The 12,092-nt window shown below is 40.5% G+C and overlaps 1 protein-coding gene across 3 annotated transcripts; it reads right to left on the reverse strand.

Moving 5' to 3' along the window:
- Window positions 1-1,123: 1,123 nt before the first annotated feature.
- Window positions 1,124-7,816, reverse strand: LOC108439100 (endonuclease domain-containing 1 protein-like). 3 transcript variants are annotated; one of them, XM_017717301.1, is made up of 3 exons: window positions 7,751-7,816; window positions 2,440-2,775; window positions 1,124-2,321 (listed from the first exon to the last, which is right to left on the reverse strand). In XM_017717301.1, exons 2-3 carry the CDS (start codon window positions 2,731-2,733, stop codon window positions 1,692-1,694), a joined length of 924 nt encoding a protein of 307 aa, XP_017572790.1. In that variant the 5' UTR covers window positions 2,734-2,775; window positions 7,751-7,816; the 3' UTR covers window positions 1,124-1,691. The 3 variants fall into 3 exon arrangements, with proteins under 3 accessions (XP_017572790.1, XP_017572791.1, XP_017572792.1); XM_017717302.1 differs by having other exon boundaries at window positions 2,440-2,772; window positions 7,751-7,805; XM_017717303.2 differs by having other exon boundaries at window positions 2,440-2,806; window positions 7,751-7,780.
- Window positions 7,817-12,092: the final 4,276 nt, after the last annotated feature.

Raw genomic sequence — 12,092 nt, forward strand, 5'->3', positions numbered from 1 at the left:
GAATTTGAGCGTGGTGCTGTTATAGGATGCTACCGTTGCAACACATCAGTGTGTGAAATTGATTCTTTCCTAGATATTCCATGATCAATTGTGAGTGGTATTATTGAAAAGTGGAAGCATTTAGGAACCACAGCAAGTCAGCTACGAAGTGTCATACCATGTAAAGTTACAGAGGACTGAGGCACATAATGCATAAAAGTCACCAAAAGTCTGTAGCTCAATAACTGCAGAGTTCAAACCTCCTCTGGCTTTAACATCAGCACAAAAACCAGGAGCTTCATGGAATGGGTTTCCATGACCAAGCAGCTGCATGCAAGCCTTACATCACCAAGCACAATGTCCAGTATTGGATAGAGTGGTGTAAAGCACTGCTACTGGACTCTGGAGCAGTGAGAACATATTCTGTGAGAACATATCCTGGAGTGAGGAAATCACACTTCTCTATCTGTCAGTCTGATGGATGAGTCTGGGTTTGGTGGATGCCAGGAGAATGTTACCTTCCTGACTGCACTGTAAAGTTACAATAGTTTACAACTGTAAAGTTTGGTGGTGGAAGGATAATGCTATGGGGTTGCTTTCCAGGGGCTGGCCTAGGCACCTTAGTTTGTAGGTGTAATGTGTAGGTGTCTCAATACTTTTGTCCATATAGTGTATGTGCATATCAGCTGTAGCCTTTGTGGTGTGTTTCGTATTGGAGATGTGAGGTGACAGTGAGTTGGAAGACTTAGTTGGCTCGAGTTTTTTCATGCTAGCTTGTTGTTTCTGGGCCCTTCAGAAGAAACTAAAGCACATTTATTTCACTCCTTTTCATAAAGCAGATCTCTTATTTGCTATATTTGCCTATTATACCTACATTTCTTCTGTCACTCAGAGGGTACTGATCTGACCAAGAACAAAACTGTAGAGCCTGTTAATAAAACAGGATCATTCAATAAAATAAACTCACAGCTCACTCTACAGCGCCCCCTACAGCACCTGAATAGTTGTGATCTGGGATACTTACCACAGCTTTATAAACAGGTGACAGGACAGTCTGGAGAAACACTGTCCAATATGCTGGGCAAGAACTGGAATTGGCTTGACGGCACAATAATAATAACAATAATATGAATATTAATAGTAATAATAGTAGTAGTAGTAGCTCTTTATTATCCACTCAGACATTCTTTATAAAGCACCTCCTCTCTACACGTCCACTCTGCTGCACTGTGGTGGCCTTCATGAGGGATCTTAATGAATTTGGTCTTGTGAAAGTAGCTCCTACACCTGTCTGAACACCACATCTGTAAGACCACTATGAATTAAGTTATATACTATAACTATATAAAAAGCCAAAAGAATGAACAGACCAAAGCTACTATCTCCCCCAATCTGCCCTGAATTTACAGTGAAGTTATTGATTTTACACACATTTTAACTTGTTATAACAGTTTACCAAAGAAACACCAGTTCACAGAGTGCTTAGAGACAATTAATTGACAGAACTGCATTGATTTAAAATAAAAAAATATGAGACACTGCAGATGCAAATGTATATCCACAATTACATGCAAAGGTTTGAACACACCTGGTCATTGACAATGACATTGTGTGTTCTAAGTGAAAATGAGTTCACACGTTCTATAGAGAACACATTTCTGCACATTGTAGAGCATAATAGCAGGAAAGGTAGAAGGACAGCATGGTATATATTAACTTTTTTGACTCCGATTTTTTATAAACATTTCAAAACACTCTTTCATATTCTGGCTTGTTTGGCAGGCTTCAAGGACCGAAAACCAATAAAAGTCTCCAAAGTTGAACTCATTACACATTCCACCAAATACTTTGAAAACTTTTTGATCATATAGAATGGACAGAATAGCATCCAGAGCCCCCACTGACATTTCTTGCACTTGGTTATTTATGTTCCCTCCTATGAAACCACTTGCAGCTTTCACTCGTTGATTGTTGTCTAGACAGCAGTAAGCGGTCCAAAAGTAACTGGGAATACGAACTCTGTTCTTTAGTTTATCAGTGCCAGGAACCACCCCGGTGACGATATAGGCTGAATTTCCCTCACACTTCTCCTTCAGAGTTTTAGCCACAGCTTCCTCTGTCTTCTTCCACTGGCCTCTGTTGAATGACCTGTTTTGTGGGGCGGCGTTGGTGAGGGTAAAGGTGGCATCAGAGCAGTGCTGAGACCTAGCGTGGTAGACTGGAGCCAGGTGTCCTCTGTCATAGTCTGAATCCTTGTAATCTTCATTAACAGCTTGATATGCTAACTGGGTCAAGCCGCATATGCCATACGCCATCTTTCGGTCTAAATTTCTGTCTTCAAGCTGTAATAATTTGTTTAGTGAAAAGAAGAGGAGATCTGTTTAAATAAGGAGCATAAGATGAAAATAGTATAACAAAATGTATGTCTACCAAAACATGATATGTTGCTTTTTAATATACCTGAGGCTCAATGTACCAGTTGCTTTGTCTTTTACAACCCATTAAACCTTCAAACTTGTAGGCTGAGTAGACGGGGATCTTGTTTGCTGTGTCATACAGTGTTGCGTATTCATATGTGTTACCTAGAATTTGGCAGATCTGTTTGTAATTATCTCCTGTAAACACAGTCGGAGGAGACAGCGTTCCTTCTGGATTAGCAAAGAAATCAGGACACGTCTTCTTGAAATCAGCTACGACTTCACTGGAACATCCAGAGAGAGCCAGCAGAAGCAGCACCAGAGTGAGGAAGTTCATGATGGAGCTCAGGAAGAGGGACGTGATGAGGAACAGAATCTGCTGGAGGAAGACATGAAACGGGTTCTATGTTCTGGGTTGTCCACAGAAAAGAAGGAGAAAACAAGGATCATCCAGTCAGCTTTAGTTCTTTAAACACAGCTGACTGTATGACTCAAATCATTCAACTAATACAACAGTGAAACAGTCCCACTTCATATTAAGTGTCTCTAACAACTGTGTAGTTACACATGATTACCATATGCAACAACACTGTAACTACTGATGATTTAGTCAATGTTACAGGTGGATTAGAGCTGTACAGCCTATGTAATTACACAAGTGTATCTTCTACATAGGAACTGTCTAGCGTAGTGTTTAAAGTTACACTTTAAAATAAGTGGACAGTTCCTGTGTAGTTATTATGTAGTTACTGTGTAATAATGGAGTGGTAATATAGCCACTGTTTTGGGTTTAATGCAACACATTTAATTAATGGTATTAAAGCTCCTTGTTAAGATAAGGGGACGTCTGCTGTTCTGTCACATTACAGACTGGTTTAAAGCTGAAACTGGTTACAGTGTCTCAGCACTAGCAACATATATGCTAGCTAAATGTTAGGAAAGCTGGCAGATCCAGTGTAAGTAATGTCTTTGTCAGCCCTGACGCTGTCAGTCTGCCTGCCTTGGACTCTGTTACCTCCATGGACTCCAATTCCCAGCATGCTCTACCTATGGACTACAGTGACTCTGCTGAGCACGTGACACTCCGGCGCTCCGGCTCGCCTTGTTTCTAATCAGTGAGATTGTCTACACCTGTGAACCTGTGTATTTAAGCCCTGTTGTTTCCTGTGTTCGGTGCCGAGTATTATCTAGCCTCTAGCTCTGTTACGACGCGTTTTCCTTGTTCTTTTCCTTTGTTATTTCTGACCTTCGCCTGTACTTCGTTTTCTCCTTTTTTGCCTTGCCCATTGATTGCCTTTCTGTTGCCGTTTTGTTTGTACTTATCTCTACCCTTTAGCCTAGCCCCTTTACCTGGTTTTTGCTCTCCCGTGTACCGACCTTTCTTCAGTCCGACCACCCTCTGGTATGTCTATGTTGCTGCTGTTGTTGTTGTTTCTGACCCTGCCTGTCCCTTACGATTCTCTTGTATTGCCCTATTAAATTTAAACCTTGTAAGATCCATCAGCGTGTGTCTCACCTGTTACGGGCAGTCGTGACAGTCTTAATGTACATTATTAAATACTTCCTTTTACTACTGGAACAAAAAACTCAAAAAATGCTTTTTTTTTTAAGATAGTGCTCCAGTGTAATACAAAATACAATAAGCAACAAGATACAGCGCAACAAAATGAAGCGGTTAGTAACTACATTGTTGCTTCATATGTTGTTAACATGTAACTACACAGTTATTAGCGACACTTAATATAAAGTAGGACCTGTGAAACTTTTAAAGGAAATGCTTGGCAATCTACAGCCCTTTTAAAAATAACAGCCCTTTTAAAAATAAGTTCTGCTGAGCAGAAATGAGTGAATCAGTCAAAAAGAATCAATGAGTTTCTTATAAATCAAACTGTTACAGTGATGAACTGATGAACTAACATTCTGCTTTTTATTGCATGAATTATTACTTAAACATATTTTAATTGTTTTTTATTGTTTAATATTGCTTAAATAATGGAAATGTATTAATGAAATTTATGTGTAAATGGCAACAATGTGTAGTCATGGAAGTACCACAAAATGTAATTTTTCTCTAAAAATATCCTTTTCTTGAAAACACTGCTAAACAAATTTGGATTATACTGAGTGAAATGTATACGAAGTTATTTACACATTTAATATAATTTCAATTGTTAGTTGGAATGTATGGTAATAATAACATTTTAATAAGACACAAGGACATCACTGCTGCCTACAATTTTTACATTTTACATATGTGTGTGTGTGTGTGTGTGTGTTTCAAAGTATGGTGACTACGCATGTGCAAGACTGACATCACTTTTGACTGAACAGGTCACACATTTTGCACGTTTGTGTTTGCTCGTTTCCTTCTGGTTACCTGCTTTATCTAAATATTTATTTTAACTAACCCTTATTTTTCTGTTTGTACACTGACAAAATAACAGCCACCACTGAGCACGAGCTCCGGACACTGAGCAGGGAGCTGCTGCAGTTGGATCAGCAGATTAGGGCTGCCCGGAACGCATCCTACACTGCTGTTTCAAGACCAAGCCTGGTGACTTCTACTCCACCAGATGGAGCGTGACTATCACGTTTAACACCAAGACTGTCTTCATGCCCGCACGTTCCCAGAGCAGGGCTGGGAATGCCAGCATGGCCAGGGAAAGAGAAGATTTTCACCTCCAGTAACTGGTTATAAGCCCTCAGCTCATCGCCTGTTTCAGTGCCTCGGGAGGAGTCAGGGGCGTGTTATTATAATTGGAGACTCAATAGTGAGACACCTTAAAGTGATTTGCTCTGGAAGTACTTCAACTGTCTGTTGTTTTCCAGGTGCCCAGGTCTTGAATATTTCCAAGCGGTTTCCCGCAGCTCTGAGCAAACACAGGGACATCGTCACCATAGTAATTCACGCAAGGGTGAATGACATGTCATCCCGACAGAGCAAAGCCCTCAAGGAGCATTTCAGATTACTTGTAGACACCGTTAAGAAGAGAACCAAGTCCAGGGTCGTCATCCTGGGGCCGCTGCCCACCTACCAGAGAAAAAGCGAGGTATTCAGCAGGCTCTACATGCTGCACTGCTGGCTCCAAGGCTGGTATAAAAACAATAGCGTTTGCTATGTGAGCAATGGGGAATGCTTTCTGGGAGCAACTGGCATTCTAACGCAGGGACAGACTACACCCAAGTGGCTGCGGGTCTGTTATCTTTTCCGGGAATATCGAGAATGGATAGGCCTGACTGGACTTTACTGTAGTAGACAACAAATGGTTAAGGAATATCATCAGCAGACAGGTAAGTATCTTTACTGATATAGACAATGTCCCCTTAATTGCTACCATTCCTCTCTGTTTCTGCTGTCTTAACACTAAAGCTAGTTGTGTGGGGAGATTTTGCTCCAAAAACGTTGTGTATTTAAAAAGTATCAGTAAGACAGGGCAGACAAGGAGGAGGAGTGACCTGTATTCATAATAGCGACTTTATCTGCAAAAGTACCTCTATTTGTGAGTTCATGTCTTTTGAGTATGTTGCAATCAACATTTTCCATGATACGCCTGTGTTAATAATTGTAATATAAAGACCTCCAAAGCAAAATTGTAAATTTATGTAAGAAATTGCGGAATTATTATGAGTAGCATCCACAAACTACGATAAGATTCTTCTGTCTAGGGACTTTAACTTACATATTGATAGTCCTTCAGATAGTAACTCATTAGAATTGACTAGACTTCTAGAAATATTTGGTTTGAAGCAGCACGTGGGCAGTTCTACCCACAAGCTAGGTCACATCCTGGATCTGGTCATCACTAAAGGTTTAAACACAAAGATGTCTCAAATCTCAGATGTTTTCATATCAGGTCACTTCTGTATTTTCTTTCAAATCAATTTAGAAGGTAAAAAGTTCATTCATTTCCAAAATAAAATAGACCTCAGAAACTCAGAGTAATATGATTTTTGAGAAACTTGGTTCTTTAGCTTCTTATATCAAACCTGAAGTATGAAACCTGGGTGTGATCTTAGACTCTGAGCTCTGTTTAACCCCGCATGTAAACACGGTCACTAACGTAGCTTTTTTATCATTTAAGAAATATCGCTAAAGTTCGGCCTTTTCTTTCTCAGAGCGACACAGAGAAACTTGTTCATGCATTTGTTACAAGCAGACTTGACTACTGTAAAGCTCGTCTTACTGGACTTCCTAAGAAAACTACACATCCCTCATAACTTGTATAAAACACAGCAGTGCGCATCCGGAAAAAGTCAAAACAGAGAAATCACATCACTCCCGTTTTTAAGGAACTGCCCTGGCCGCCTGTATCATTCTAGTCTTTAAAGCTCAAAACAACCATAAAGCACCTGCTTACATCACAGAGTGTCTATCCGTTTACATAATCCAAGATCTGCAGAAAGTGGCCTTCTACAGAAAACCTCTGTAAAATGCAGAAAACTTGGAGAGGCCTCTTTCAAGTTATTGACTATGGAACTCAATTGCACCTTTTATTAGACAGTGAAGCTCAGTGCTCACTTTTGAGAAGCACCTAAAAATGCATCTCTTTAAAATAGCATTTAAGTAAAAAAATGTCTTGTGGTGTTTATCTTTATCTTGTGATTTAATCTTCATTTTCTTCTCATTCTAACTAAATACTAATGATCTCTTCTATGCCTATGTTTTATCACATATCTGTAAAGCACTTTGATCTGCCGCTGGCATGAAAAGTGCTATATAAATAAGATGTGTGCATATATATATATATATATGTTAAGTGTGTGAGCCACCTGTAAGGCATCTACAATAAGTTATCTTCAAGAAAGAAAATGTTGTTTAAAGATCATAACCTATACCGTCATTTGTCCTTTCAAAGTAAAAAATGATTTTTCTACAATTAAACAGTAAAAAATAGATTTTATTTGACTGCCTTTTAATAACATTGAGGTAAAGTAATTGTTGCAGCATGGCAACACAATGCAATACAGGGCTAATTCTAACAAATAGTATTAATTGTGACACAACAATAAATAGAAATTCTGCACTAAAATTTGCAGAGAAATGTCAGATTTCTTCTGCTTGGTCTCTGTGGAGGATGTATTAACTTGTTTTCACATCAAAATCAGCGAAATGTATTCTTTGACCTGAGGAGCATTTTATTGTACGACTGCTTAGATGGAAAACAGTTGCAAAAGCTGCTACAAAGTTTTCTGCCATACATGCTTTTCTTCCTAAACTTGTGAATTGTTGTTAGTGTATCGATAACAAACTATTTGAATCCTATAGTTACACTGTTCTTTGTATTTGACTGAATCTTGGTTAAAAATCAACAAAACAAGTTAAAAAAATATGTTCAGTTTTATTTATTTATTACCTGTTGCTGCTGAGACCAGTGCAGTCTGCTTCTTCTTGATTCTCTCCTTCACGTCTCTCAGCACATGCTCATTTGTAGGCCATCGCATGTGTATATATAGACATGAAAATAGTCTTCATCAGTGATGAAACGTTTAGGAAACCATATGTTTGGTGAAAAACTTGCTGAGTGGTGCAAAGTTTGGTGAGAAACTTTTTGAGTCCTGAGAAACTTCCTGAGGAACCTTCTGAGAGCTGAGGAACTTGGTGAGGAATTTGCTGAGTGTCAAAGTTACATTATCTATACTGTAGTTCCTTTTTCCCATGAAAGCGGTGCAGAATAAGACCCAGAGCAAGTTCTTGGACATGGCCTGGGCTGGCGGTGGCCCCACTTGTAGATGATCTTCTGGACAGAAGAATGACTGGTTTCCAGTATTTTGGATATCTTCTGCTCTTTTGTTCTAGGTACAATGATACCCCACACTCAAGGAACAGAGAGCAAATCAATGCAGATGACTGAGGTTTAAAAAACACTGAGGTTTAAAAGTTCCTCCAAGATATTCTCTAATAGTGTTCTAATCATTAGTACCTTATCAAGTGCACCTGATTTCAATTTGACACATATAAAGTACCAAGATCCAGTCTCTGCCACAGGAGTCCATGCTTTTGATCAGGATGCCCCTGGACACCTCCCGGTGGGGGTTTACCAGACACATTGTACTAGGATGAGAGGGTTGTCCTAGGACCAACTGGAGGGATTATATATCCAAGTTGGTCTGGGAGCAGCTCAGAGTCCCCCGGAAGAAGCTGGATGGGCATCCTTACTTTTTCGTTTGACTGTACATACATAAATGCACTGGATTCTGTCAGGAACATCAATAATGCCACCAACTTTGGGATGATCAACATTGCTGCTGAACTGCATTCTGTTTAATTGGACAGCCACAGTTTAAGAAAGATGCCACCCACAGTTTATTACTTCCAGAACACTGTACCCAGAAAGTGGGATAGGATCATATACTGGAGAGAACGCAGCAAACAACACTTATGTCTGTGGGATATTTATCTATAGATATAGCCATGAGGTTGGTGAAGCATAAAGAACTTGTGGGCGTTCCTTTTTTTCCTGTGGTTTTGTATTACACCTATACAGCAGTGGTCTCCCACCCTAGTCATGGAGAGCGACCTTCCAGCAACCTTTTGTTCCAGCCTGTACCCAGTAAACTGTCCCCATTACTTAACTCTAACACTTCTGATCCAGCCAATCCGAGACTTGGGAAGAGGTTGATTAGATGAAACAGGTGTCTTAGATGCAGAACCAGATTGAAACCAGGCTCTGCAGGAAGGTAGCTCAACAGCACCAGGGTTAGAGACCACTGATGAAATGGATATATTTACTTTATGTGGTGAAGTGTGTGAGTGCCTTCTTTTTGTGTTTTGGGGGTTTTATTGCATTTTTAGCTTAGATGTGATTTGCTGATGTTTGACTATTGTGTTTGTAAAAGAGCTTATGCTAAATTTGTGTTGGTTTTAAAGACCAAATACTTTTCATGCTGCTCCAAACAGCTAGCCAGCGTGTTCATAGATATGCAATATCCATGCAATCCAGATACCTAAATGACCATTGTCTGCTTTTAGCACAGGGTGCACAGTGGTTAACACTGTCGTCTCACAGCCAGAAGGGCTTGGGTTCAGTTACCCGGTCGGGCAACCAGAGTTTGCATGTTGTCCCCATGTCTATGTGGGTTTCCTCTCACAGTCCAAAGACATGCAGACAGACTAATCGGACATGCTAAATTGCCCCTAGGTGTGAATGTGTGTATCTGCCATTTGATGGACTGGCAGCCTGTCCAGAACACTTCCTGTCTAACACCCAATGATAGCTGGGATAGATTCCAGCTTCCCCTCGTGACCCAAAAGGATACGCAGCTTAGAAAGTGTGTGTGTGTGTATACGTAGCACTCCATATGTACACAAGTGCAAGCAAATGGTCAAAATAAAGAAATCTGCTTTGATCATTTTCTATGACACTGTGACTGAGCTCTACCATTGGTCTTTATGGTTGTATTTCCATCTAATATGTATCCTATGTCTATATCTATTCTATATCTATGACAGCTATTATACAATTAATGTTGAAATTTTTCAAATTTAGATCATAAATGTAGATGTGATCTGCTGTGTCTTTGCCCAAGAGAGATCCCATCACTCCATGTAAGCATACGATAAGTGAAAATCTAAACAGTAATTCACATTTCTTCTGGCTATATTAGCTTCCTTGCATACATTTTATTGGTGTGTTGCAAATATAGTGTCAGAATCACACTTTAAATAATCAACAGCATACAGAAATTTTCTGGTTATTACGACAAAACAAATTTGGTGAAAAGGTTCACTAATAAGTAAGTCGACTAATAAGTAAGTTTCGGCTGATTTAATCAGAAGAACTCATCACATCGCAATATGTGTGTGTTTGTTTTGACCCATCCAACATGTCAGATGTGCAGCAGATCACCACGATTGAGGACAACACAGCATCTATGGGTGCAAGGAGTGCTGAGTCCGGGCAGAGACAGTGTGTGGCGGTGGCTGAGGAGTTCAGCCAGCTAGGTTGATTTGACCGAGGCAGGCAGCGAGGATAGTACGGACACTGAATATAGACTTGAGTCTGAATGTCAGATGGAATGATACAGCTGAACGAGCAGAAAGAGTTCAGGAGTGATGAAGGTCTACAGTGAGAGAGGATTACGTAAGATAATTAAGTTGGATAACAGTTAGTTTGGTGGCTAACTAGCAGCAGCCAGATAAACAAGGTTGCTAATGTCAGTGTGTATTTCCTAGTGTTTAAAATGTGGCAGGGATGTTGTCCCCGGGTGGAAGGTCAGACTATGAGGTGACCTATTTATTGATGACTACTGTAATGTTTACCACTGTAGGTTTTTCATAAGTATTACTAAAAAGGATACCTTTAACTTCATATCTGTACAAATATACACTCACCAGCCACTTTATTAGGTATTACCTTGCTTGTTAACACAAATAGCTAATCAGCCAATCACATGGCCGCAACTCAATGCATTTAGACATGTAGAGGTGGTCAAGACAACTTGCTGAAGTGCAGACCGAGCATCAGAATGGAGAAGAAAGGGGATTTAAGGGGCTTTGAACGTGGCCTGGTTGTTGGTGCCAGACGGGCTGGTCTGAGTATTTCAGAAACTGCTGATCTACTGGGATTTTCACACACAACCATCTCTAGGGTTTACAGAGAACGGTCCGAAAAAGAGGAAATATCCAGTGAGCGGTCAGTTGTGTGGACGAAAATGCCTTGTTGATGTGAGAGGTCAGAGGAGAATGGGCAGACTGGTTCCAGATGATAGAAAGGCAACAGGAACTCAAATAACCAACCAAAATCTCTGAGGAACGTTTCCAACACCTTGTTGAAAGTCTGCCACAAAGAATTAAGACAGGTCTGAAGGCAAAAGGGGGTCCAACCCTTTACCTAATAAAGTGGCCGGTGAGTGTACATGTGCCTTTGTTATATTAAAAAGTTCTTTTTAAACCTATCTATTACAACGTTAAATGCACTGGAAGGAGTGAGGACACAGAGTAGGGTATAGAGGCAACAAGCTTTTTTTATGGTCACAAAAACTTTAGCTGTACAGACATTACAGCGTTGATTGTGCTCAGCTCCTCTGGTTCTCTGTGTCTCTCTATTTCTCCTTTCTCTCTAGTCTCTGCCTGCCTACTGAGGAAAGGCATGGATATAAATAGGCTGGCAGAAACAACACTACTCAGTCTGCTGGTCCAGCGTGACTCTCCTCCACAATAACATTTTCCTATTTAGTAGTCCATACACATAGTTCAATCTACTTCCTGACTCCTCCCCTCCAGGTAACTGCTACAGAGTTGGCTAATGTTAATATATTTTTAAAATTGCTGTATTGTTTTCATAGTGAAACTGACAACTCACACATTTTATCTTGAATTTCACCCATCTATCCATCCATTTTCCAAGCCGCTTCTCCCTAAGGATCACAGCCTATCCCAGCAGTCTTCGGGCGGAAGGCAGGATACACCCTGGACAGGTCGTCAGTCTATCGCAGGGCAGACAGACAGACACAGACAGTCACTCACACCTAGGGGCAATTTAGCACGTCCAATTGGCCTGACTACACGTCTTTGGACTGAGGAAACCGGAGAACCCAGAGGAAACCCACGCAGACACAGGGAGAACATGCAAATTCCACACAGAGGGGACCTGGTCACCCGGCCTGGGAATCAAACCCAGGCCCTCCTCGCTGTGAGGCGACAGCGCTACCCACCGTGCCACCCTTATTTTGAATTTTTGTTCATTCATTTATTTT

The sequence above is a fragment of the Pygocentrus nattereri genome, chromosome 12 (genome assembly GCF_015220715.1).
Source record: "Pygocentrus nattereri isolate fPygNat1 chromosome 12, fPygNat1.pri, whole genome shotgun sequence".
Taxonomy (NCBI): Eukaryota; Metazoa; Chordata; class Actinopteri; order Characiformes; family Serrasalmidae; genus Pygocentrus; species Pygocentrus nattereri.

What these genes read in the sequence shown, in the direction of transcription:
- LOC108439100 (XM_017717301.1), bottom strand. Translation starts at nt 2,733, where the DNA reads ATGAACTTCCTCACTCTGGTGCTGCTTCTGCTGGCTCTCTCTGGATGT. An exon ending in ACTGGTACATTGAGCCTCAG is followed by an intron (nt 2,322 to 2,439) that starts GTATATTAAAAA and finishes AAATTATTACAG; the next exon opens with CTTGAAGACAGAAATTTAGA.